Genomic DNA, 25,735 nt, shown 5'->3' on the forward strand with positions numbered 1-25,735 from the left:
TTGGGGTAGTTTGGATCCTCCGGCTTCCGTAGGAGCCCTTGTGGCAGCCTCTGGCTCCGCCCCTAGCAACGCTTTAGCTTGTTAGCAACCTGCCAGCCTGAAAGCGGCAAGGTGTGCGGGTGGGCTGCAGGGGCGGGATGCGAGTGGCGTCGGGGCAGCAGTAGCCACGGCCGGACCCTCGGGACCTTTCGCGACTCTAGCCGCTCTTAGGCTTTCACTTTTCGGTAGCGGAGCCTCTTTCTGTCTCGCGGCTGCGGGCACAGTGTTGGAAGGAAGGAGACGCACCATCTCTCGCTCCGCAGCCACGGCCATGTCCACAGCTGAGGCCGCGGAGACGGCCGAGGCCCGGGAGCCCAGCAGCAGGATCAAGTTCAGCCCTCGCCAAATCCCGATAGTCGGAGTGGTGACGGAGGATGAGGAAGTGCAGGTATGGCGAGGTGTCTGTGCTTTGTAGGGTGTCAAGGAGTGGGCGGGGGTTGAAATCTGGGGGCGGGGACGATGCCTGAGGCAGCGAGAGCGGAAGTGGGGGCCAGATTGGAAACCAGGGCAGCCCAAGGGACGGAGGTTCCAAGCGCAAAGCTGATCCTTGGAACTGCGCTGCCTGCTAGGGGAGTTGGTTGTCGTCAATCAACCTGTCTGGGGACTTGTGTCTCGAGGTCCTCCTGGGTCCTCCCGGAGCGTCCCAGTAAATTGAGTAGCCGAGGTTTGGAGACTTGGCTTCGAAAAGTGTGAGGCGACTTGAGGCCTGAGAGGAAGGGAAACATTCTTAACGAAAATTTGATTTGCATTGGGCTTTTTTATGTAGAACCCTGTTATCGTGTGCTGTTCTTGATACAGGGGTAATTCCTCACGTGTTTGAATTTGCTGCTACCAAAACCTGCATCTGGATGGGAGGAAAATACTATTAAAATTAGAAATTAAACAAAATTTTTATATGAAATTGGAATTTGGTTTGGTAGGGCGTTGGAGAGAATTGGGATTGAATAGAATTGATTTTATTGTGCTCGTATTTTTTGGTTTTTAGTTACTTTTTGTCATACAAAACTCATCTAATTTCTGTTCAGAAATTTCACTTCAGAACCCTGTGGATCTGTAGCAGGTGTCTTTAGAAACTCCAAGTTGTTTGTTTCATACTAGGGTTCCATTGCTCCTCCCCAGAGAGCCTTGATCAAGCCCTATATTAATGTGAATTCTACAGAGGAATCCTGCACTACCTCTTCACACTGATGGTGTGGGGCCACTCTGGGAATTCCTGTTGAGGCCTCACAAGGCTCAGGCTGCGTCAGGAACCCTGTCTCCTGCGTCCACATCCTGGAGCCTTGGAGAGTTCCTTAGGAGCCGTTGATTGACTGGGGACCTCTCCTGTGGTGGGAATAGGGTTGCACCCTCTGAAGATGGACAGACATTTAACTCATGGAGCAGCAACACTTTTGCATGAAGAAGAGCAGGTATTGAGGGAATTTACCTAATCAATTTTGTGGAAGTAGTGCAGTCCAGGCAGGGAGAAGAATTTTGAGGAACAACAGAGGTCCCTTCACTCCCAAGGCTGCTAGGGGGCTCAACACTACCACTGTTCTCCCAGGCACCCGGCAAAACTGAGAAGTAGGTGAATTTGGCATCTGATGGCTCTCATTCCTCCTTTACTTGGTATTACAAAAGGGGGTGGGGTGCAAAGTTATAGGAGGCAGTCAACTGTGGGTTAAAAAGGAGAAAAAGGGGGAAATACTTTTAACAGAACATTGCCAATATAGTCCATAACATAGCAAGTAATGCAGAACAAGCATACCTATGTATATATGTGTATATTTTCTCCCTTCCTTCCCCTTTCTTTTTTTCCTTTTCTTTCATTACAATCTCTTCTTATGGGGCCTAGGATTCTCCTCCAGGTAGAAATCAGTTTGTATTGATTAAAGTTCCTACCCTGTTAATAACTGCTTCAAAAAGGCAGTTTCTCCCAAAAGAAATGAAATTGAATAAAGACACTAGAGTTGAGAGAAATGGTCACTCAGCCTTCTTGGTTTTTGTTTGTGGTTACTCTTACAGATGAGGGCCCTACAGCCATGAGAAGTTACCAAGAGTTACTTGGTTTCTTTACTGGGAGAGAAGTCTAGTTCTCTTTTTTAGACTTCTACCTTGGAACTCTAAATGTTTACAGTCTTTTCGAATCATTCCATATGTGCAACCTCCTCCTCTTTCTACAGTGACAGAACAGAATATCCTAATTGCCAAAAGTGAGACTGTGGAGTTTATCCCAGTTCATTAAGCCAGCTTCATCATATACTTGAGAAATCACAAATTGCTCACCTATTGTATAGTTTCCATTTATTTTGACGTTTCTTTTATTATAAAGAATCAGAAGCCCTTTGGAACAAGTGATTATTCAAGATTTAACATGCATTTGGAGCACCTGGGGAACTTATTAAATTATTGTTTCTGGTTCTGTAGGTCTCCAGTGGAGCCCTGGATTCTACTTTTCTAACAAGTTTTCAGGTGGTGCCTGAAAACTTGTACTGGTTGAAGGATCCCATTTCCCACTCAGCAATACTTTGAGTATCATAGCTGCAGTATGGTATGAATAGTGTGACAGTTTCACAACAGCTAACTCCTGGAAAGTAACGGGAGATGATTTCATGTGGATTGGATTATAAATGAAAGTAAATAGTAACAACAACAAAAATTCCAATCCTCTCCCTGCCGGGTCAGAAGATGTGGTACCAAGTGGGGCTTTAAAAGAACTACTTGCTCTCCTTTCCTGCCACCAGAGTCCCTAAGTCAGTCCTGGATTAATGTCACATCCTTTGAGTCGCACCTCTTTCTCTCTTCCCTTCTGTTCTCCGTAAACACCACTTTACCATCCTTCTTCCTCCCTCTGAGTCCCACCTGTTCTTTCTTTCAGGCTTCCACAGTAGCGCCTTATTGCTTCCCTCATCTAATATCATAACACTGACCAGATCACTCAACTCTCTAGGCCTGTTCCCTTTTTTATAAAGTGAGCCTGTACTAGATGAGTGTTCCCCAAATTTGGGTGATCGTCACAGTCATCTGAGGAGCTTTTTAAAAACTGTACATAGCTGGGTACTGTAGATTTTCTCAATCATAATCCCCAGGGTGGAGCCTGGGACTCTTAAAAACCTCCCTCAGATGAGTTTTAGCCTCAAAGCCTCTGAACTAGATGTATGTAAGGTCTTTGCCATCCTCAGTGTGTCAGGTCTACTCCTCTCTCCTGTTTGCAAGGTTTCCTAATGCATAACCTGTACTTTATCTCCACCATGCAGTCTGCTTAGTGCCACCTCTGTGAGGGCAGAAACCTTCTCTGTTGTTCTTGCTGTAGTGTCCCCTATTATCCCCCAGTAGCAACCAGCTCAACACCTGGTACTCAGGAGGGGATATTAACTATATGTGGACTGAATGCCCTCCCCTGTTTTTGGAATTTAAATCTTACCCTACCTTCAAGGTCCTACCTCTCCACCATAAAGTATCCCCAATAGGAAGCACTTCCCTTTCATTTTCACAGTTACAGACCTTCTTCTCATCAATGGGTATAGTCCCCAGCCTGAATCACAGTTTCTTACCTAATGATCTCTTGTTTTATATTTGTTACTATTTGATTTGTCTTGTTTTGTCTCTCCCATTAGCGTATGGGCTCCTTAAGTGTAGGACATGTATCTTAATAGTTACATGTCCTTCCCCACTCAACTATAAACTGAGTATATATTTAAATCTTCTTAAGTAGCTTACAAAATCTTCTGTATTCCCGCCACACTGGCTCCCTGGCTTCTCATCAACCATGCCAGGTGTACCCTGCCTAAGGGTCTTTGCAATTGCTATGCGCACTGCCTGGAAGTTTTCCCCTTGATATCCATGGCTTGTTACCTTACCTCCTTCATGACTGTAGTGAAATGTTACCCACTCTCCTCTTTTGCCGACAGTTGCTTGAGCATCTTAGCACCATTTACTCCCATTTCTCCCGAGCATTATTACCTTGCAGTACGCTGTATACTTATTGTCTCCCCCAAACCATATCACTTCCTTATGGAAGCAGAGATTTTGTGTGTTTTATTCAATACTATGTCTTTAGCACTTAGAACAATATCTAACACAGCAGAGGCACACAATAATATTTGTAGGTTAAATACAGTATTATAAACAGTTGACTTGAATGGGTATCATGGCTGAGCTTCCTTGCCCAAATTTGTTTTCCTTCTGAGAGTCTCTGAGAACTTGCACAATTTGTTGGTTGATGTAATATCCTGCCACTATCTATAATTCTGCCATGTTCTGTGTACTTAAAGTGGCCTATCCCTGTTGTGGAGTAATTGCTAGAAGTAATCTCTGGGTCAACTGAGGTGTCAGGCAGAGAACTAAGGTGCAAAGAACCAGTGTTTCTGCATCAAACAGCCCTGCTAGCCCATACAGTCACTATGTGACCTTAATAAGTTAGATCTCAATTTCAACAACAGGGATAATGATGCTACCTTCATATTGTAGATTTGAGCTATGTTAATTAAAATATAAAGTACCAGACACATAAATGGACCATAATAAATGTTAGTTCTTTCCCAATAACTAGGTATCAAATGAGCAGGATTTTTCCCCTTTGAAATGTTCATTGGTTAAGTGGGAAAATAAGTTTATCCTATGACTTGAAGTAAGTGGAGGTATAATTTTCTTCAAAGCAGTTAATGAGCTTTTGATCTTAAAAGATTTTGTTAAATGTTTTTATACTTTCTCCATAAAATCTTATGATGATAATAACAGCAGTTATTTTTATATTTACATTTGTAAATTCTCTCTTGCTGCTACATTCAGCTTGTGTGATCTCGTTTACCTAATCTCTCTCAATTATTACTTTAAGCCTGTGATTTAGAAATCTCTGCCCCAAATTTAACTCATCTCCAGCCTCAACACAAGTCTCTTCCTCCAGCATCCCTGTTTCAACAAATGGTGCTACCACTTATGTCATTCCTCAAGTCAGTCATCCTTACCTTTTCCTTCTCTTTCCTGCCAAATCAAATCACTTATTAGGACCTACTGATTCTGCATCCCTGATGCTTTTCATTCTACTCATGTTGTGTATCCTGGTGGCCACTGCTTTAGTCAATGCCTGAAGTCACAGACTAGTCTCCCACCTTCAGTCTAGATCTTTGCAGATCAGTCTGTACTCAGCAGACAGAATTATCTCTTTATTGTTACATTCCTCTGGTTAAAACCTATGGAAATCAACAAAGATCACCCTAATGAGAATGAACACCGACTGTTTATGCAGAGCTTGCTGTAGAAAGAGAGTCAGCCAGCATTACTTACATTTGGCAGAGACTCCAAGGGAAGCTTCACTGTGAATAAAAGGGAAGCTTCTGCTTTGCTCTTGTTGTTGACTGCATGATTGATGGCTTTTTCTGGTTGGCCCTGAGTGGCAGATGGAGTCAAAAAATAGGGAATGTGATGATCACTGTCCAAATACTGACTTTTCTGAGCCAACAGCTGCAGAGGTTGTGGTTTGACTCCCCAGGTTGCTTGCTGCAGAGGTTGGAGGACAGAGTTCTGTTACCAAGTAAAATCTGGCCATTGCCTGTTTTAATATCCAGTCTCTCAAACCAGTCAATATCTTCTGATGAGCCTTATCATAGTATATACAAGGCCATCTGTAAAATGGAGTTAATAGTATCTACCTCACAGAACTCAGTTAGTAGATTAATTTAAAGAGCTTACAACTGTACCATCATTGTTATTATCACTAAGATTAGTATTCATGATTTGACCTCTGCTTACCTTATCAGCAGCATCTGTAGGTTTTATCCCTTGCACTATCCTCTCCTACTGTATGACTCACCAATCCCGTAAATGCCGTGTTTTTCTTGTCTCCAGGCCTTAACACATGCTTTGCTCCATCTCTCAAACCTTCAGTTTATCTCACAAATCCTATTCAATCTCACTCTGCCTTCTGATTGCTTCTTTCAGAAGCTGTCCCAGATTCCCATCCCTCCTCCCCATGCCATTCTGTCTCTCTCTGTATAGTTCTGGAACACACCTCTCAGCATTCATGACCCGTTTTGTAGCATGTTATCTATATTACCTATATCTCATGCCAGATTGATAGATGCTTGAAGTCAGGGCAAATGTGTTCCCCACACCTACCATTTCTGAGATGTAGACGCTACTTATAAATATTTATAAAAGGAAGAACAGGCTAAGGGAAGGAGGGAGAAATCTTAAAAATATAACATTTGCCATGCAAATAAAACACTGACTAACATGAAGTGATAATATAAAATAAATTTAAGATAATATAAGTTAAATCTGTGCCTTAATCTTTACCACTCTTCTTTCTTATAAAAGTTATACCTGGTCATTTGGGGTGAAAATTCTGATAATAATGCAGATATTAAAAAGAAAATTCTGCACTGACATTTCATTTCAATATCTTTTCCAACCCACAAAACCAATATTGCAGAAAATCAGAAAATAAAAATTCACTGTACATTTTTATTTCTCTGAGAACGCAGGGAGAATAAAGGACAACAGAGGTGGTGGCAGATGGCACTGTTAAAACCCCAAATCATAAAAGGCAAAATTCTATTTATCAAAACATTTTTAACAGTAAATTTAATAATTTAAGCAATTTAATAGTAAGATGTAACACTGTTAATGATAATCATAATACCTAGGATAAATAAGTATATAGTAAATCCTTTGATAATTTTTAAAGTGAAAATCATATTGTGTAAACTCAGGGACTTATTCTGCAAAGTTAGAACACTTAACTGAAAATTGTATTTGAATGACATTTCTTAAGATCAGAACATATTAGTTTGTAATTGTGAAAGGAAAGGAAACTCTAGACCTCAGAGGCAATGAAACAATGATTATGTAAAAATATGGAAATGTATGTATTATAGACTTAAAAATCAAAATATAAAATGGTGTTAACAGTAAGTGAAATTATTTTAAGTATTTATATGTGGAAACAAAAACAGAAAATAAAATATAAATATATAAAACAGAAAATAGTATATAAAAATAACAAGATGTATTTTGATGATAAGAATGGAGGCGACACATGAACTGGGTCTCAAAGGACCTGGGAGGGTTAACCAAGGAGACGGATAGGATCATAACAACAATGAAAACAGAGCAAGGGTGAAGGGCATCAGTGGAGTCATTGAATGATTTAGATGTGTTGTGTTCAGATTTGAGTTTTATGGTTCTGACCAGAGGGTAGAGGACAGTGTTGAAGGGTGCAAGACTAGAGGTAGGGAGAACAAATAGCAGGAAACCTTCACAGCTGAGTGAGAAATAAGAACTGAGTAAATCATTAAGCTGGAGTGGGCCAACTACCAGAAAACTCTTAGAGGAAAGCATAGGCAGAACACTCTTTGACATACATCACAACAAGATCTTTTTCAATCCACCATCTAGAATAATGAAGATAAAAATAAACAAATGGGACCTAATTAAACTTAAAAGCTTTTGCACAGCAAAAGAAGCCATAAACAAAACAAAAAGACAACCCTTAGAATGGGAGAAAATATTTGCAAACAAAGCAACTGACAAGGAATTAATCTCCAAAATATACAAATAGCTCATGCAGCTCAATATCAAAAAACAACCCAATCAAAAAATGGGTGGAAGATCTAAATAGGCATTTCCCAAAGATGGTCCAAAAAAACACTTGCAAAGATGCTCAGCATCATTAATTATTAGAGAAATGCAAATCAAAAACTACAATGAGGTATCATCTCACACCAGTCAGAATGGCCATCATCAAAAAATCGATAAACAATAAATGCTGGAGAAAAGAGAACCCTCTTACACTATTGGTGGGAATGTCAATTGGTACAGCCACTATGGAGAACAGTATGGAGGTTTCCTAAAAAACTAAAAATAGAGCTACCATATGAGCCAGAAACCCTACTCCTAGGCATATATCCCAAGAAACCCATAATTTGAAAGGATGCAGCACCCCGATGTTTATGGCAGCTCTCTATACAACAGCCAGAACACGGAAACAACCTAAATGTCCATTGACAGATGAATGGATAAAGAAAATGTGGTACATATATACAGTGGAATATTACTCAGCCATAAAAGGAGCAAAATAATGCCATCATTGTAAAGCAACTCTATTCCAATAAAAAACTTTTTGAAAATGATGGAGTGGGCTCAATAAATCTTTAAGATGTAAAATCTGTAGAACTTGTCAGTTCCTGTTTTCTAGTATGGGTGATGTAAGACTGCTGGGAGAAGGGATACCTAGTTCAGGAAGGTGCTCTCCTACCTGTAGTTTAGAAACTAGGTATATCTGCATAGGCAAACTCAGTGTATACGATGTGTATGCATGAAATGTATAATATGTATGACATCATTTTATTTCTCAAGGCATGGAAGTGCTATTATTCCAGATGCTCTCTTGGGCCTTTTGGAACTATTGAAATTTAAAGACACTGAGACTGTAAGATAATACCAAAATTCAAGAGGGTTGTTTTTTTTTTTTTAACTCCAAAAGGAGACTCTCTAAGTCTCAGCTGCATTTCATTCTCCCCTCACTCTCTTTTTGTCATAAGGTATTTTTAAGTTGCTAAGAGATAATACCATATAAAAATAATATGTTTGATGTGATTTCTTGATTCTCATGATATAGAATACTGTGAATTGTGTGTTTTTAGGGTGCCTTCAAGTCTATGGACCTAAATCGTATCATCAGACTCTTCGAAGAGACTGGTAAAGTAAGCTTTGGGAGAAAATTTCTCCATTTCACTTAGAAACTGTTATTTCCCTGAAAGGTAATATGTACTCCCCTAAATATAAGTCCCATTTCTCCTTTTGTTGACATTTCAAACAGTATGTCTTCTGTTGAAGAACTGTTTAAATTTAGTATGAATATATTTAACCTGGTAGGTACATATATACGAATATAATATATACATATATTATACGGGTGAATATAAACAAATCATAAGAATAGATTTGACTCATCCAGCCTTCAGATCAATTCAGTTCAGTCACTCAGTTGTGTCCGACTCTTTGCGACCCCATGAATCACAGCACGCCAGGCCTCCCTGTCCATCACCAACTCCAAGAGTTCAGTCAAACTCATGTCCATAGAGTCGGTGATGCCATCCAGCCATCTCATTCTCTGTCGTCCCCTTCTCCTCCTGCCCCCAATCCCTCCCAGCATCAGAGTTTTTTCCAATGAGTCAACTCGTTGCATGAGGTGGCCAAAGTATTGGAGTTTCAGCTTTAGCATCAGTCCTTCCAATGAACACCCAGGACTGATCTCCTTTAGAATGGACTGGTTGGATCTCCTTGCAGTCCAAGGGACTCTCAAGAGTCTTCTCCAACACCACAGTTCAAAAGCCTTAGTTCATGCTTATTACCAAGTAGGATGTAGGCACAAGGGTAGGAAACATGTATCATGATATAGTACTTAAAATTTTTCTGATATGAAATTAGGATATGTACATACTCATACACAGTCATAAGTAATTTATTTTGAGAGAACTCTCATACAGAATGTAATGGAAATAAAGATACAAGACTCAAAACAGAGTTTAGGCTTTGGCAGAAAGGATAATAAATGCATATGCATACATGTTTATAGGATACTCTGCTGATGTTACTCAAGAATTGACTGAATGCCTAAAAAGTCAGTATACACTAGAAAATTACTACAGGATGAAGATTGCATGCTTTCAGTATGTGGGAAGTGGGCTGACCATGGTATCAAAACAATGTCCTATGATTAACAGGTGCAAAAATTCATTGTCTTAACATTTTTTAGTCTCTACATTTTTACATAGAAAGAAGAAAAAAACACAATAAATAATGCCTTTTATAAGAATAACTTCTTTTGTTGGCTCTGATTGTTGTGAAAGTTATTTTTAATTGTGAATATATCTACAGTTTTAAAAAAGGAAACCCAACTACATGGAGCTCTTAATAGCTTGTTAATTAAGGGTAACCAAAATATGTGTGTGTGTGTTTTGTTTAAATTGACTGAAGATGTTTAGTTTGAGCCATTACATTGGGCGTATTTTAGGTTAAAAATACAATTTCTGGAGTCAGATGGTGAAATCTGACTTCATACATCACCGGTTATTAGCTGTATGATTTGGAATAATTAGTGTTTCAGCTGAGTATCCTGTTCCGAAAAAGAAGGGTAATAAAAATACCCTCCTAATAAGGTTATTTTGAAGACTAATGAAATGATATCTATATATATTGCCTAAATGGCATTTGGCATAGAAAAATGCTCAACATACTTCAAGTATTATTAATATTTCTGGAAACAGTTACTGCTTTTAATCTAGTTTTGATTTATAATTTCCTATTCGAATATATAGTTTATTTTTACCTTCACTATTTTAGGGAACATTTTATAATGCTTACATTATATAAAGTAATTTAAGAATTACTTGATAATGTATCTACTTTCTTCTTACATTAAGGGAAAATTTTAAAAATCTCAACAGAATAACAAAAGAACTAAAATAGATAATTTCTTTTAGGATGATTTGGAAGAAAGACAACTTAAATCTGTCAAGAAATTGGTGCAGTGTTATCAAAATGGATTTGTATCCTTTACTTATATGTGTATGTTTGTTTCCTTTATCCTAAAATGGGAGAAGTTTTATTAGGAAACATGTTAGTTTCCCATTGCTGCTATAACAAATTACCACAGACTCAGTGCCTTAAAATCACATACATTTTTTGTTTTATAGTCTGGAAGTCTCACTGGACTCAAGAAGGGGTGTTGGCAGGGCTGGCTCTTTCTGAAGGCTCTAGGGGAGATGCCATTCCTTGCCTTTTCCAGCTTCTAGAGGCAGCCAGCATTCCTTGGCTTCCTGGGCCCTTCCCAAGAGGAAGCGAAGGAATACCCCTCTCACCTCTACTTTTGTCATCACTTCTTCTCTGACCCTCTCCTGCCTCTCCTTTCCTTATAAGGACGCTGTCATTGTATTTGGCCTACCTGGATAATCGTGGATAACTTTCCCATCTCAAGGCTTTTAATCACATCAGAAAATTCCCTTCACCATATAGTAAGAAAGGTAACTTTCACAAGTTCTAGGGGTTCAGTTCAGTTCAGTCGCTCAGTCGTGTCCGACTCTCCGCGACCCCATGAATCACAGCACGCCAGGCCTCCCTGTCCATCACCAATTCTCGGAGTTCACTCAAACTCATGTCCATCGAGTCGGTGATGCCATCCAGCCATCTCATTCTCTGTCTAGGGGTTAGGATGTAGATATCATTGCTGCTCCTGCTGCTGCTAATTTGCTTCAGTCATTTCCGACTCTGTGTGACTCCATAGACGGCAGCCCACGAGGCTTCCCTGTCCCTGGGATTCTCCAGGCAAGAAAACTGGAGTGGGTTTCCATTTCCTTCTCCAATGTGTGAAAGTGAAGTCGCTCAGTCATGTCTGACTAGTAGCGACCCCATGGACTGCAGCCCACCAGGCTCCTCTGTCCATGCGATTTTCTAGGCAAGAGTACTGGAGTGGCTTGCCATTGCCTTCTCCGAGAGAGACTAGAAGTGATCAAATTCAGTCAAGAAGTGAAAGTCACAGTTACCACGTCCCCTTAACTATTAAAAAAAAAATGTGAAATTTGCTTTTGTACCAATTAGGTTTTTAAAATAGATAAAATAAAAAATTGCTTTTACCTGAAGATTTCTAAAGAGGGTACATTTTGCTTTCATAAACTAGTCTTAAATAAAATTTCAACCAATATAAACCTTAAAAACAAGAAAAGACAACTGAGTAATGTTAAGAAAATAATGCAGGAAAGTAAGGTAGGTTTGGTTTGCTTATTCCTGAACAGTGTATGTTTTGTATTTGGGTGGAGATGAAGGATATAATTGAGCCATTAAGTTATTTTTTTTCCAACCTGTTATTACTCATTTCCAATAATAAGTTATTGCTCAACTGAGTCAGAGAAGGCAATGGCACCCCACTCCAGTACCCTTGCCTGGAAAATCCCATGGACGGAGGAGCCTGGTAGGCTACAATCCATGGGTCCCTAAGACCAAGGGACTTCACTTTCATTTTTCCCTTTCATGCATTGGAGAAGGAAATGGCAACCCACTCCAGTGTTCTTGCCTGGAGAATCCCAGGGACGGGGAAGCCTGGTGGGCTGCCGTCTATGGGGTCGCACAGAGTCAGACACGACTGAAGTGACTTAGCAGCAGCAGCAGCAGCTCAACTGAGTAGGTGATGCAGTAGTTGGTAATCAGATTCTAAAGATGTGATAAGAAGAGAAAAAATATTTTGAATAAGAGTTTACTGAGGCAAAAATTAAATAATATTCCTTAAAAAAAAGGTTCTATTTTTCTCTTTACACTTCAAAATCAGTGTAATTAAAATAGGGTCAACCGTGTTTTATGAAATAAATGGATTTCTATAGACTTTCATGATAGAAATACTGTAAAGAATATGTTAATAAAAATCTTAATTTTATTTCTTAACTAAAAATATTAAAGCCCCTAAGGGATTTAGCACAGATATTTAAAATTCTGAATCTGTGTGCAGAAAAAATTAAAACACAGCCCCATTTTATAGAACCTGCATATAATATCATAAAATTATGTAGGTAAGTTTTTAAACTTTATTTTATATTAGCATGCATGCAGTATTTTATGTTTTATCTTACAAAGACATTATGCTTTATGGTGTAGCAAAGCAATATAGAACTCAGGAAGCTTCACTTGATCACTTGATTCCAGCAGCTGATATCTCAAAGGTAGTCCATTTTACTGTAGTCTAAGATTGCTGGCCACAAGAACTTAAACTGCAAGTATAATAAAATGTTTTCTCATAATAAGTTACCTCAAGTGAATGAAAAATGTGAAATGTAAATAAGAAGTTATAGTATTTTTTATAGTATTTTTAGAGAATTTTTATATAGAATTTTTATATTTTTATACATATAAATACTATATAGTATTTTTAGAGAATCCTTGAGAAAATTTATGGATAATACTTACTTCTGTCTAGTTTTTTTCTATTTCTTTAAAATATTTGACTCTCAAAGATATGAGTCAAAATGTTTTATTCGATCTTCCAAATTTGAATAAAGAATGATTTATCACCAAATTATTTTGGGGATTATTTTTCAAAATGTAAATTAGAGATCAGAATTATAAAATTCATATATTATATCCTCTACTATTGTTTCAGCAACCATTTGGGGGAACAGCCATATAGTTCCTAATCAAGATGTATATTAAAATACGTATTCCCAGTTTTCAATATAATATAGTAGAGGAAATTTCTTTAAAAATAGATAAACTTTTTGACAATTGAACCTTCTAAACCTTTCTACCAATTTGACTTTAAAAAGTGAGCTTCTTTTAATTATAAATAATAGTATTTATACATAGTAAGTATATCTCTCACTTTTAGATTTAGTAGCAATAATATTTGCAATTTTGTTACTAAGTTCATTTAAGTTTTTTGATATCTGAACAAATGATTGAAAATAACTTATTGAATGTCCTTACCATGCCTTTTTAATAGAGACCATAGAAAATAAAGAAATAAATTATTGCTCTGATGCTCTCGAGGAACTGTAATATACTAATTGGGAATTATTTTTATATTGATGTGAGATAATATTATGTAAAATAGCTTCAGATTTTGAGGCCATGCAATCTTAGAATACCGTGTTCACAAGCATTACTTTCAATATCAGTGTTCCTAGAGCACTCCACCAAGAATTGGTTCTCTAGGAAAGCTGTAACTGAATGTTTCATTTCATAATATGAGAAATCTTTAGAAATGCACTCTTCACTTACCTTCATAGTTCATAACTGTCCACATTATTTTTTAAAAATTTCCTCATTTCTCCTTTTATCATGCATTTTTCCGTACCATACCCTCACTTGATTCCCTTTTCAGATCATTTTGGGGATATAAAAACATTGAAAATTTAAAAAGTAAAATCAAGCCCTTCTCTTTTGGCCTCTAAGTAATTCATTTTTCTCAGTGCATCAGAAGCATAATGCTTACTTCTTTCATAACCTTTTTGGTGGGAAACTCTTCTGATGCTTTATCCTTTAGGTTGTTTTCTTTGGTAATAAAAGGAAAAAACTATGACAAGAAGAATTTATTTTAGAGTTTTTCACTTTAGAGATTCAACAATGAGCTGGGTGTCAAGTAATAAATTACTTCAAATGAAAAATTCTAGAAATGAAACCTAGAAATACTACAAATGAACCTTGATGACATTTATAAAATTTTCCTTTACATAGCTTAACCTTGAAATATCTTTTAATTCTAATTGATATATATATATATATATATATCCATATGTGATAGTTCCCAGTGCTGTTTTTCAACCACTTGGTTAATTTTTCTTGAAAAATATGATTTAAAAGTACTATATATAATTTAAATGGCATATAAAGTTCAAATTTTGAATTCCTGAAGTGCTGAAATAGTTGATATTGTTTATTTAGGAAGTGACTTTTATCTCTCCTCTGACAGACTAATGACGTAGGTTCTAGTGCCCTATCTTTTCTGATCTGTGAATAAATAAATTATTTTCAAATAACTTTGGTTATATTAGTTGTGAAATATGATTCTAATATAATTAATATTTGTTAAATTGAATTCTTTAATGTTTCAAAAATATATTTGTTATTTTGTGGATGGTAACTAATCCAATTTTAAGGAAAAAGTCACTAACCCTTAAGAACAAATAGACCATTGATATATTAACTGGAGTTTCAAAATTTCAGGAAAAAAAACCCTAAACAGCCTTTAAGCTATAGGTAAAACTAGACCTGTGATTTGTATCAGCTTTTCTAGTGTATTCCTAATTTTGATCGAAGTACGGATATAGTATTATCTTACCCTCAGAGAGGAAAAAGGATTCTTAAGTTTTGTATTTATGTAGTATTGCAACATGGCTTTCTTAACTCTTGCCTTTTATGTCCATCTCTCTTCATTTTTATAAGCCTATTTTATTTTGGTCAGCTGGTTAGAAAAACAATTTTTTTTTTGGTAGTTAATTCTCCAGGACTAAAGAAACAGGATATTTGTCCTCATTTTAATCTTTAGATTAAAGAATAGAGAAATTTTCCTCTATTTTGCAAATGATGCTTCAGTGAAGGACTTCATTAAACATAACTCATATATTCTTCATTCTTATTGAAGCTTGCCATTTTTGAAAAAGAAAGCATCAGATGAAATAACATATGCTGAAGATACTGCTAATTCAATTGGACTCATGGGTGAGTTAAGATGATTGGACCACTGACAAGAAGGAAATATCTCTTTCACTAAGTTTCACTAAGAATACTCCTTCTCTTTTCTTGTTTTCTGGTTGGAGATTGATCATAGTGTGCTTGGTGATATTTTTTATATTATCTTCCACTCAGGTGTTTCATGATACCAACAGAATTTTTTTGTTCCTTAATTATAAGGACGGGAAGACACTTCTTTGTGCTTATATGTCTTGATGTTATGTATTTAGTTTGTTGAAATTTTTAACATTTTTTTGTGTGTGTAAATCAGAAGTACATGTTCCTCTCAGTAATCACAGAAATGTTTTAATCTTTGAACTCTAATAACCGCTTGAGTCTAATTGATTGCTGGAATTGATTGAGGGCCCAATTATTTATTAAATAATTTAAAATCATAAAATGCTGGAATATTGGGAACTTTAATATAATATACATAAAGATGGCTGTGTTTTGTATACAAAAATATTAAAAAATCACAGGCAGGTGTTTATATTTGGCTTATTGCTTACTTTTCTAGAGAAAGAAAATAATATCATAGAAATGAGATCAAACACCATGGCTCCTTGAATCAGCCCCTGAGATATGACATCATGTTCCGAAAACAAATCCTAAATTAAATTTATGCTTATTAATTTAGTTTTTGTTGTACAGTAGAAATAAAAGAAATACAAATTAAAAATAAGTATTTACTGAATATTAATGTTCCTAGCATTATATTCCATTTTGAAAGATGACAGAAACTAGTAAAGTACTAGTATCATTTAAAATTTTTAACATAGACACTAACACTTTTATGTCTAAATAAAGTTTCGTAGTCTTCATCTGTAGATACTTTGGGAGGAATTATTGTGGCCTACAGTGAGTGAAGAAGGAAATTAGAATAAACATGGGGAGTTAGATAAGATGACCTTAAGGAACAGGCAGGTTGGAAACTAATGGGAAACTTTAATTCTATGAATCTCTATCATCAATAGAAATTTACAGTGAGAAGCGAACCTGGAAGAGGATATGATAGTATTAACAGATAAAATGTGTAGATTTGGTTGATAACATTTAAAAAAAATCTCTGTTGCCTTCATTACTTTTAAATATGCATTTGTATAATAAATACATAGCCCTTTCTTACTGTGTCAGTCTGCTGTTTGTTGAATGCCTGCCCACAGAGCATGTTATTGCCTCATTTGAGGGCAATATGAACTCTTAGCTAAAAAATGAACTCCTTTCACTGATTACTTACGGTAAGTACTGCTGTTCTGTCCTTTATTAATTGCTGGAAACATGAGTTGAAACTAAAGTAATTGTAATACAAAGTTTTGAAAAAAGGATATTCATTTTTACTAATAATTTCCAGTTTCTGCTTGTGCTGTTTATAAAAGTGAATTATATTACTTTTTCTCCTAAATAATAGATATTTTCCACTTAACGGCAGGATTCTGGAAACATGAAGGAAAAAGTTGGTACTCTGCCCTGAGACTGTAAAACAGGAAACCATGAAAGATGATCTGAACTTACAGGAACTAAAATGATAGTGAAACAGACAAGAAACCTTAGCATTTCCCATAAACTTGATTTGGCTAGTTTTGTTGGAAAAGTTTAGTTGTTCCTGTTGCCTAATTTGTTTCAAAACATAGTGAGTTTTCAACCACAAAGGAGAATCCAAAAAAATTAAGAGAATAATCTCGAGCCTGTCTTTTTTCCCCTCAGTGTTAGTTTTTGCAGATAGATTCTCCTAAAGCTAGGCTGTCTTCTTCATGCTCCCTCCTCCTGTCTACTTGCTTACCCACTCACTGCTACCCTCAGAGATAAACATTATGCAAGACCTAATGCAAAACACAAATCTTCAAGGGACATCTAATTATCTCTTTCCTTCCGAGAATCCAAGCAGATCTTTTTCCATCCTGAAGCTGATACTCCTGACTGCAGCTGTTCTGCAGGTGCCCAGAAGGCATGGATCATTTTGAGAATCCCACTGATCATTTTCAGATTCTCTTAGGGATCATACTTGGAGGACTTCACCAGAGCAAATGCAATCCAGTTTGAAGTATAGGCTGAAGCCAATTCAGAAGTTGTTTAGATATGACTGAAGAGGAATTTTCCCTGTCCTCCATCCCCGCCACAATAACTTGAACATAAAATTATTACCAGCAGGACAAAGACTGCCTAGAAACACTATCTTCCAGTCTGTTAACAAACTGAGGGGGCAGAGCTCAGCTGGAACTTTTCTAAGCAAAGGATACATTGTTAGAGGCAATAGATTACTGACTCTGTAGCTAGGGAGGAAAACACTCAGCCCTTTTCTCAGGCTAACTCATTTAATTCTCACAGCAATCTTTAAAGTAGTAACTATTTTTATACCAATTTATGGATGAGAAAACTGAGACACAAGTTTATACAGGTAGTAAGTGGTCAAGCAGGATTTAATCTTAGTCTATCTTGTTCTAGCTGCTAATTACCATTCTTTTCTTCTTGGGAAGGAAAGGCTGAGTTGATTGTTGGCCAGGTGGTACAAGGATAGATAAATCAGGGTGTTTTGTGTGTGTGTGTTTGTGTGTATGTATTTAAAATTACATGATCCAGTTTGAATCTCTGATGATGATATTTTAATAATCATGTTATTAACACTTTGTCCTTAAAACTGTAAATAAACATATGTCATTGTTATTAAATAGCATTCATTCATCTTTCTGACAGGTGACTTACTGAAAATACCAAATTCTGAATTGAGGATTCAAATTTGTAAGTGTATTATTGACTTTTATCATGCAGAACCACCAAAAAAGCATATTACAGGTAAAGTTTTCAATACTGTTTCAGTAATAACTTGTGTCTTTATAAAACAGAACATTCTCATTTCTCTTTGAACTTGTAAACACAGAGTGAGGATCATAAAGGCAATACATCAAAAACAGGCTTTTTTTTTTGCAGTCTCAAGCTCTTCAGTCATTTTAAACAAAAATTATGTATTTTTTCTCAACTTTAGATATTTATTCTGATGCTAAATATTTATAACAGAATTTTTAAGGTTAAACCCAAACTAGTTTAATTATAATTATTACTATTAATGTCATTTAATACTGTTGATAATATTATTATTTTCTAACATTTATAATGTTAGATCCCTAAAGCTAATAACATTTTCCACCGCTTCTGGAAAAAGAATTCTGCATGTTACAGCTTAGGGATCGTAATATATAATGATAAAATGAGTCACACTGGAATGGGTAGTATCAAGATAGGGGGTACTTGCAATATGGAGGATATAATGTTACTTTAGGATATATTTCCTACCTTCATAGTTTCCATAATTTATAATCAATTTAGGAAAGGAGAGAAGATATAAAATACATTTTAAAGTTCTCTATTCTTTAAGATAGGTGAAAATAAGACTCTGGTAGAAAAAAAAAGATTACTTAGAATAGGGAAAAATGGGAAGACATCTGAAGTGAAGAAATGAGTAGAAAGATTATTAATGTCAGATTTGAGCTATCAATGAGATTAACAGGAGGAAGTGTTTGATAGATAGTAGACACTGAATTCTAACAGAAATACAGGTTTGGAATTCACCCAAATAGAGATGAAAATTGAAACCATCTGGATGCTTGAGTTTTCCAGGAGATAAAACATGTAAATGGGAAAGGACCAAGAATAACAGCATGGAGAGGGCCCATACTGAGATCCAGGCGGGGGGAAATGATCCAAAGAAATTGGCAGTTACAGAAGGTTCAAAGTGGAGGATGAAAAGCAAAAGATCGTCATGTCTTGTATGCCAGTGAATAAAATATTTGATGAAGGAAGTAGTAGTCCTAGTGTCAAATACTATAGAGGCTTCTGTAATTGGAGAGTCAAAGTACCAATTGATATGATATCTGGAAAACTCTAGTACATCTTTGGTGGAACTATTGCCGTAAATAGGACAGATACAAGACCAAAGAATGAGAGGATTCTGAGAATAGAGGCAGTGAATGCAGACTTATATATTAAGATCAGATGGAGAAGAAAAAGAAGGAAGATGGAGAACAACTCAACTGGTAGCAAAATCGAAGAAGATATTTGGTTTTATTCATAATTTTTAGGATGGGAAAACTTCATTTTCCCCTATAGGCAGAGGAACAAGAAGCTAGTATGTGGAAAATGAGAGGAAGAAATTCCCAAAGCATGAGAGGATGGAATTAAGAGCACAAGCATAAGGTTAATCTATATATACACACTGTCTTTTTAAGATAGAAAAACAAAAGGGTAACAAATGATGTATAAGATAAGAGAGAGGCGTTAAGGTGCAGAGAAGTGAGGCTGATCTTAATTTAACCAGGCTCTGAATATTGGAAACCTTAGGCAGTGCTCTCAGAAGCTGTCACACAGTTGGTTTCAGGTGATGGCATGGCTGGATATCTGGGACCACAGCTGAAAAGTCATCAGTAGGGCAATTGCATGACATATCCCTGGGGACAGGAATCAGGTTCATGAGCCTTAATATTACAATATCCTTCTATATAAATGTAAACTAAATATATAAAGATACAGTAAGCCTAAAGTACAGGCATGCAACCAGGCTATTATGCAAATAAAACCATGATTTGGGAAAATATTTTATAGAATGAGAAAAGGCTTACAATAAAATGTTTAGCGGCTACAGTTGAATATAAAATTCTACATACAGTGTATTATTAAAATTATATGATACATTAAAAATATCAGTACTGTAAGAAATATACCAGAATGTTAAGGTTGTTATCTCTGAATGAGGAAATTATGCAACTTTTGGTTTCCTCTTTATACTTTTTATACACCTAAAGTGAGTAGCTAGGACATACCATAGAGAACCCAGCACAGCAAAGCACAGGGCCATGTCCAGGGCAAAAGATCAAATTCATAAAGATGAAATAACAGACATCTCAGAACCATGGCAAAGAATCTAGTTGGTCTCAAAAGTCAAGAAATCAGGGAGGTAGATAGTATATCACTACGAGAGAAAATAGCTGCATCTCAAGTGAGCAGGTATCCTCTGCTGTGTATTTAATCTCTTGAATTCAGAGATTGTTGGGCAACCACCTGTGCAGCTGTATCAAAGGAGAGGTGGTGGTGTTTCTCATGGGAGCTATTATCACCAAGAATCACGCTTCCTTAAAATACCATTATATTTCACTTGCATTTATCAGAATAGCATTATATTTTCATTGTCAAATTACATCACCAAATTGCATAATTGTGGTCCCTTGAAAGCAGTAAGGTCATGCATTGACTTGAATATGAATACATTTAGTATTTGTAATCATGCCATTTTCATTTATGGAAAGATATATCTAGAGACAAGAAATAATGTTCATTTTAGCATTTAAGATATGTCTCCAAAACTGTGGTCCTATTTCAAATTCTACACTAGGGATCAGCAAACTATGGATCCCGAGCCAAAACCAGCCCTTTGTAAATAAACTTTTATTGGAACACAGCCATGCCCACTTATTTTTATACAGTTTATACTTGGTTTCGTGCTACGGTAGCAGTGTTGAATATTTGAGAGAGAAACCTTATAGGCTACAAAACCTAAGATACTTGTTAACTGGCCTATTATAGAATAAGTTTGCCTACCCCGTGCTATACCATTTTAAAATGTCATATCAGTTCAGTTCAGTTGCTCACCCTTTGCCATATACTTTTAAAAAATTTTTGTTGTTGTTGTTGCTGTTTAGTGATAAATTACTCATTCCTTTGTTTAATGTAGATGATTTCTATGTGAAATAATTGCACATATTTATTCACTAATTGTTAGGTTACCAGCAAGCTAGTTCCTCATATAAGATTAAAATGGCTGAAGTTGGAGGACTGGCAAAAACAATGATCCAGTCATTGGAGTTGCTTGAAAATCAACTTGTTGAGAAACTTTGGGTACTTAAAGCTCTGCAACATCTCTCAACTTCTGGTTTGTATATTATGTACATAACTAAATACTTCATTCTCAACTATTTTTGTTTTTATCTAATAATGTCGAGTCTATAAAACAATTTTAGAATTTATTTTCAGAAGTTAACTGTACTTTAATGGTGAAAGCACAAGCAGCCAGTGGAATCTGTGCTCACCTCAATGACCCAGATCCCTCTGGACAACTTTTATTTCGTTCATCTGAAATACTTTGGAACTTATTGGAAAAATCTTCAAAAGAAGAAATCATACAACAGCTTAGTAACTTGAAATGTTTGCTGTAAGTATATGGGGTTAGATAGGAATGTTTTTAGCCTTAAAATGATAGTTGGTGACATAACTAAACTCTGTTTTAATTTTTGTTCAATTAGGTTTTTGATTCATGTGATAGCTATGTTTCAGAACTTTTTTTGACCGTGGTATACATGTATTTGCATAATAACAAGTCTTTTCTTTCTATGTGGAAGACATTTAAAGTAGCTTGTTAACAAAAGTAAATTTTGTTCTTGAGTATATATAAAGTAAAATTAGATATTTAAAAGGACTATCTCATTTGTTCATTTAGTAAACCTATTTTTGAGTATTTACTCTCTTCCAGATATTGCAGTAAACATTAGCAATAAAATGAGTGAGACTTTAAGTTACTTATTCACTTATTTATCAAATAATTACTGTCTGCTCTGCGTCAAGTTCAGTACTAGGCTGTGGAAGTACAACTGTAAACAGTATAGAGATGGTTTCAATACTGCCATGACTTTCATGGCATTTATGTTGAGAGACAGACAATAGGCAATTAAAAGAGAGCATACTAAACGTTATGAAAGAGAATTACTGCAATGTTCTTTATGTTCTCCAGAAGAGGGTATATCAGTACATTTTTGTTTGCAAGTGACTGAACCCCCAACTCAACTGATATAAAACAAATAGGAAATTTATGAGCTCATGTAACTACGGAGTCAAGGATAAAACTGATTTCATGTGCAGCTGTATTCAAGGCTCAGCAAATATCAGGACTTGATCCCTCTTCATCTCTCTTCACTATTTTCCACTGTGTTGGCTTAAGTCTCAAGATCCATATGGTTGGAACTAAGAAGTCTAGAATCACATCATCACAACCCCAAACCAAGCAGAAGAGAAGACTTCCTATTCCAAAAGCTCAAAGAAAAATTTTCTGAGTTCCTGCTAACCTGGTGCTGACCATATGCCCATTCCAGAGTGAATTACTAGTGACAGAAAGAAGGAATGCTCTAACTAGCTTCCTTTTAGTTAAAGGCAGCATCACAAGATCAAAAGTGGGGAAAGAGTGACTGCCTAAATAAAAATAAGGATACTGTTATCATAAGAAGAGCAAGCAGGTCCTAGAAGATAAAGTGACAAATGCCCATTGTACAGGGAACCTATCCCATACTTGGAGAGTCAATGAACACTTCATAACAAACCCTAATCTGGTATCAGAATGCTAAATGTGAGTTAGCAACACAAGAGTTTTGCATGTAGAGAGTATCCTAGACAGAGGAAGAGAAGTGAAAGCTGAATTTAGCAAAATTGAAAAATTTAAAGAAATTCAATATAGTGAGAGCAGAAAATACAGGGTAGAATAGTGAAAGATGAAGCTAACAATGTTAGCAGGGATCATAGCATGGAAGGCCTGATACGCCATGGTAAAGAGGTAGGACTTTATCCTGAGAACAAAGGAAAAAGCCTTTAAGTAATTTCAGAAAGGAGAATGATGTAACTGAATCTTTATTTTAGAAAAGTCTTTATTAAAATCTTTATTTTAGAATCTTTATTTTATTTATACATTTTTACCACCACGTATAGACTCGATTAAGAGATTCTTATTTGCTTCCTCAGTGAATTACAGGTAGATTTTGAAAGAGAAAAGATTAGAAATATTTTGAAATGAATAAAAAAGGGAGATTTTGGTGGGAAATACTTATGGAGTATTTCCATAGAAATATGGCTTTAAAGATATGATTTTTTTTTTAGGGCTTTGAAGGAAGTATTTAAAAATCTGTTTATAAGAGGCGTTAGTCATTATGATCGTCAGCTTAGAAATGACATATTAGTAATCACAACAATTATATCTCAAAATCCTGGTGCACCAATGATTGTAAGTATAAATCAAATTGCATTTTAATTTTAATTGTGGAAGCGGTGGGTGTAGGGGGGAGGAAGGAGTCCTAAACTGTGTTGTAACATTTATGTGAAAATGAAAGTCATTCAGTCGTGTCCGACTCTTTGAGTGACCCCATGGACTGTCCATGAAATTCTCTAGGCCACAATACTGGAGTGGGTAGCCTTTCCCTTCTCCAGAGGATCTTCCCAACATTTGTGTACTTTGTTGTAAATATCAGGTTATATCATTATGGTCACCAGTATAGTTGCACTCTGCCAATTCTTCTTTGCATCCCTTTGGACAGCTGAGATCGTCCTCATGTACTATAATTTACTCACGTATTTACTATTCATGATGTTTTTCATCTCTTCCTGATGATATGAGTTTCTATTATCATTTCTTTCATCCAAAGAATCTCCTTCACCATTCCTTGTGGTGCAGATCTGCTGACTGCTAGCAACAAATTTTCTTAGTTTCTTATATCTTAGAATAGCTTTAATTAACTTTAATTCTTGACATCTATGTTCACAAAATATGGAATTCTAGATTGCCATTTTTTTTCTGCTTTAGCACTTTAAAGATATCATTCCACTGTCTTCTGGCCTCCATTGTTTTCTATAAGAAGCAGTCATTTCAAATTGCTGTTCTATGTAAAATGTATCATTTTGTCCTCTGACTGTTTTCAAGATTTTCACTCTATCTTTGGTTTTCAGCAGTTTTACAATAATGTGCCAAGATGTGATTTTTCTCTGTATTTACCCTGCTTGAGATTCATAGATCTTCCTGAATATGTTATTGTTGTTCAGTAGCTCGGTCGTGTCTGACTTTGCAGATCCATGGACTGCAGCACACCAGGCTTCCCTGTCCTTCACCATCTCCTGGAGTTTGCCCAAACTCATGTCCATTGAGTTGGTGATGCCATCCAACCATCTTATCCTCTGTCATCCCCTGCTCCTCCTGACTTCAATCTTTCCCAGCATCAGGGTCTTTTCCAATGAGATGGCTCTTGACATCAGGTGGCCAAAGTATTGGAGCTTCAGCATCAGTCCTTCCAATGAATATTCAGGGTTGATTTCCTTTAAATTTACTTATTAACTTTGATTTAAATTTCATGAATATGTAAATTTAAGGAAAAACCAGTGATTCAGTGGCTCAGATGCTAAAGAATCTGCCTGCCATGCAGGAGACCCAGGTTCAATCTCTGGGTTGGGAAGATCCCCTGGAGAAGAGAATGGCTACCCATTCTAGCATTCTTGCCTGGAGAATTCCATGAACAGAGGAGCCTGGAGGATTACAGTCCATGGGTCTCAAAGAGTCGACACGACTGAGCAGCTAACACTTTCACTTGGAGAATTTGAGACCACAATTATTTAAATATTTTTCCAACCCCATTCTCTCTCTCCTGTCCTTCTGAAACTGATTATACTTATGTTTGATTTCTTTGATATTATCCCACAGGTTGCCTATGATTGCTTCTGTCTTCTGGTTCTTCAAACCACTAAGATTACAGGTTTACCCTGAATTTTAGCATCTCTTTAAGGTGAAAGGGCCTGGCCTCAGTCAAAAAGTCATTTTTTCATTCATTACCTACATAGCTTCCTAGTCAAGGCTGCAATATGTAGGTGGACCTATGTTTCTGTGGTCAGTCAATAAATTCTCATTAGCATTCTTGCAAACACTTGAGTTTGCAAATTCTGTGAATGTGAATCAATAGATATAACATCTTCACATTTTAAAGAAAACAGGTGGATCTTAAAGTAGTAGGAATATATAGCTGCAAGCTCAAAAGCCCAAAGTTTGTCTTACAAATTCTTCCTAATGTACAAAGTCCACCTAGAATATCTCTGTCAGGATTGAGTTCCCTCATGCTGAAATGTTTGCAATTCTTGTCATTCTTCAGGGCTTTTCAGGTTAAATAGGAATTGTTTGTTTTCTTTTGACCAAGCCTTTCATATATGAGAGTGGTTGATGTCAGGATAGGGAACTGGGGGGTGTTAAGAAAAGCTGTTGAAAATAACTATTTTCTTTCCTTCTTTTGTCAGTTGAAGCTATGGATAATGAATTACATAAGTAATTTGTAGTAATACATTTTTAGGTTCCTAACAAATTTTAAACAGCATCTTATAAAATTTTCATAGAATAATGTAAAATATTTCTTAGGACCTACAAAATTAAGTTTAATATTAAATAAGTTACAGGCTTATCTGGCTATATGCTTTTATTTTCTTGCTTTCATCCCTTCCTATTATTAGTGCTTTATGAATTCAAATCAATGACAAGGAGATTGTGACAAATACACTTAAATATTAGGTAAATATGGGCATCTGTAACCTAATTTCCATATAATTCATCCATCTGTTTCTTTCGTGTATTTTTATTAGGAGTCTGGCTTTACCAGGGATTTGATATTATTTGCAACATTTAATGAAGGTAAAAACCATAAAACTTTCAAGTTATAATTAT

General features: G+C 36.2%; 1 protein-coding gene across 4 annotated transcripts in view; it reads left to right on the forward strand.

Annotated features, from left to right (window-relative positions):
- The window catches only part of CFAP69 (cilia and flagella associated protein 69), a 55,876-nt gene continuing 30,141 nt past the window's right edge, over positions 1-25,735 (forward strand). For 2 of the 4 annotated variants that reach the window (XM_055421042.2, XM_055421044.2), the window contains exons 1-10: positions 1-427; positions 8,664-8,723; positions 10,506-10,571; positions 12,472-12,581; positions 15,149-15,225; positions 17,929-18,027; positions 21,005-21,154; positions 21,256-21,433; positions 23,143-23,266; positions 25,654-25,702. In XM_055421042.2, coding sequence (XP_055277017.2) covers positions 311-427; positions 8,664-8,723; positions 10,506-10,571; positions 12,472-12,581; positions 15,149-15,225; positions 17,929-18,027; positions 21,005-21,154; positions 21,256-21,433; positions 23,143-23,266; positions 25,654-25,702 — 1,030 coding nt within the window. In that variant the 5' untranslated portion in view covers positions 1-310. Of the gene's footprint in view, positions 428-8,663; positions 8,724-10,505; positions 10,591-12,471; positions 12,582-15,148; positions 15,226-17,928; positions 18,028-21,004; positions 21,155-21,255; positions 21,434-23,142; positions 23,267-25,653; positions 25,703-25,735 lie in introns of those variants that run through there. The other 2 variants (XM_055421045.2, XM_055421046.2) reach the window with 2 other exon arrangements.

The sequence above is a fragment of the Moschus berezovskii genome, chromosome 3 (genome assembly GCF_049115385.1).
Source record: "Moschus berezovskii isolate FMDL1 chromosome 3, NW_MosBer_1.0, whole genome shotgun sequence".
Taxonomy (NCBI): Eukaryota; Metazoa; Chordata; class Mammalia; order Artiodactyla; family Moschidae; genus Moschus; species Moschus berezovskii.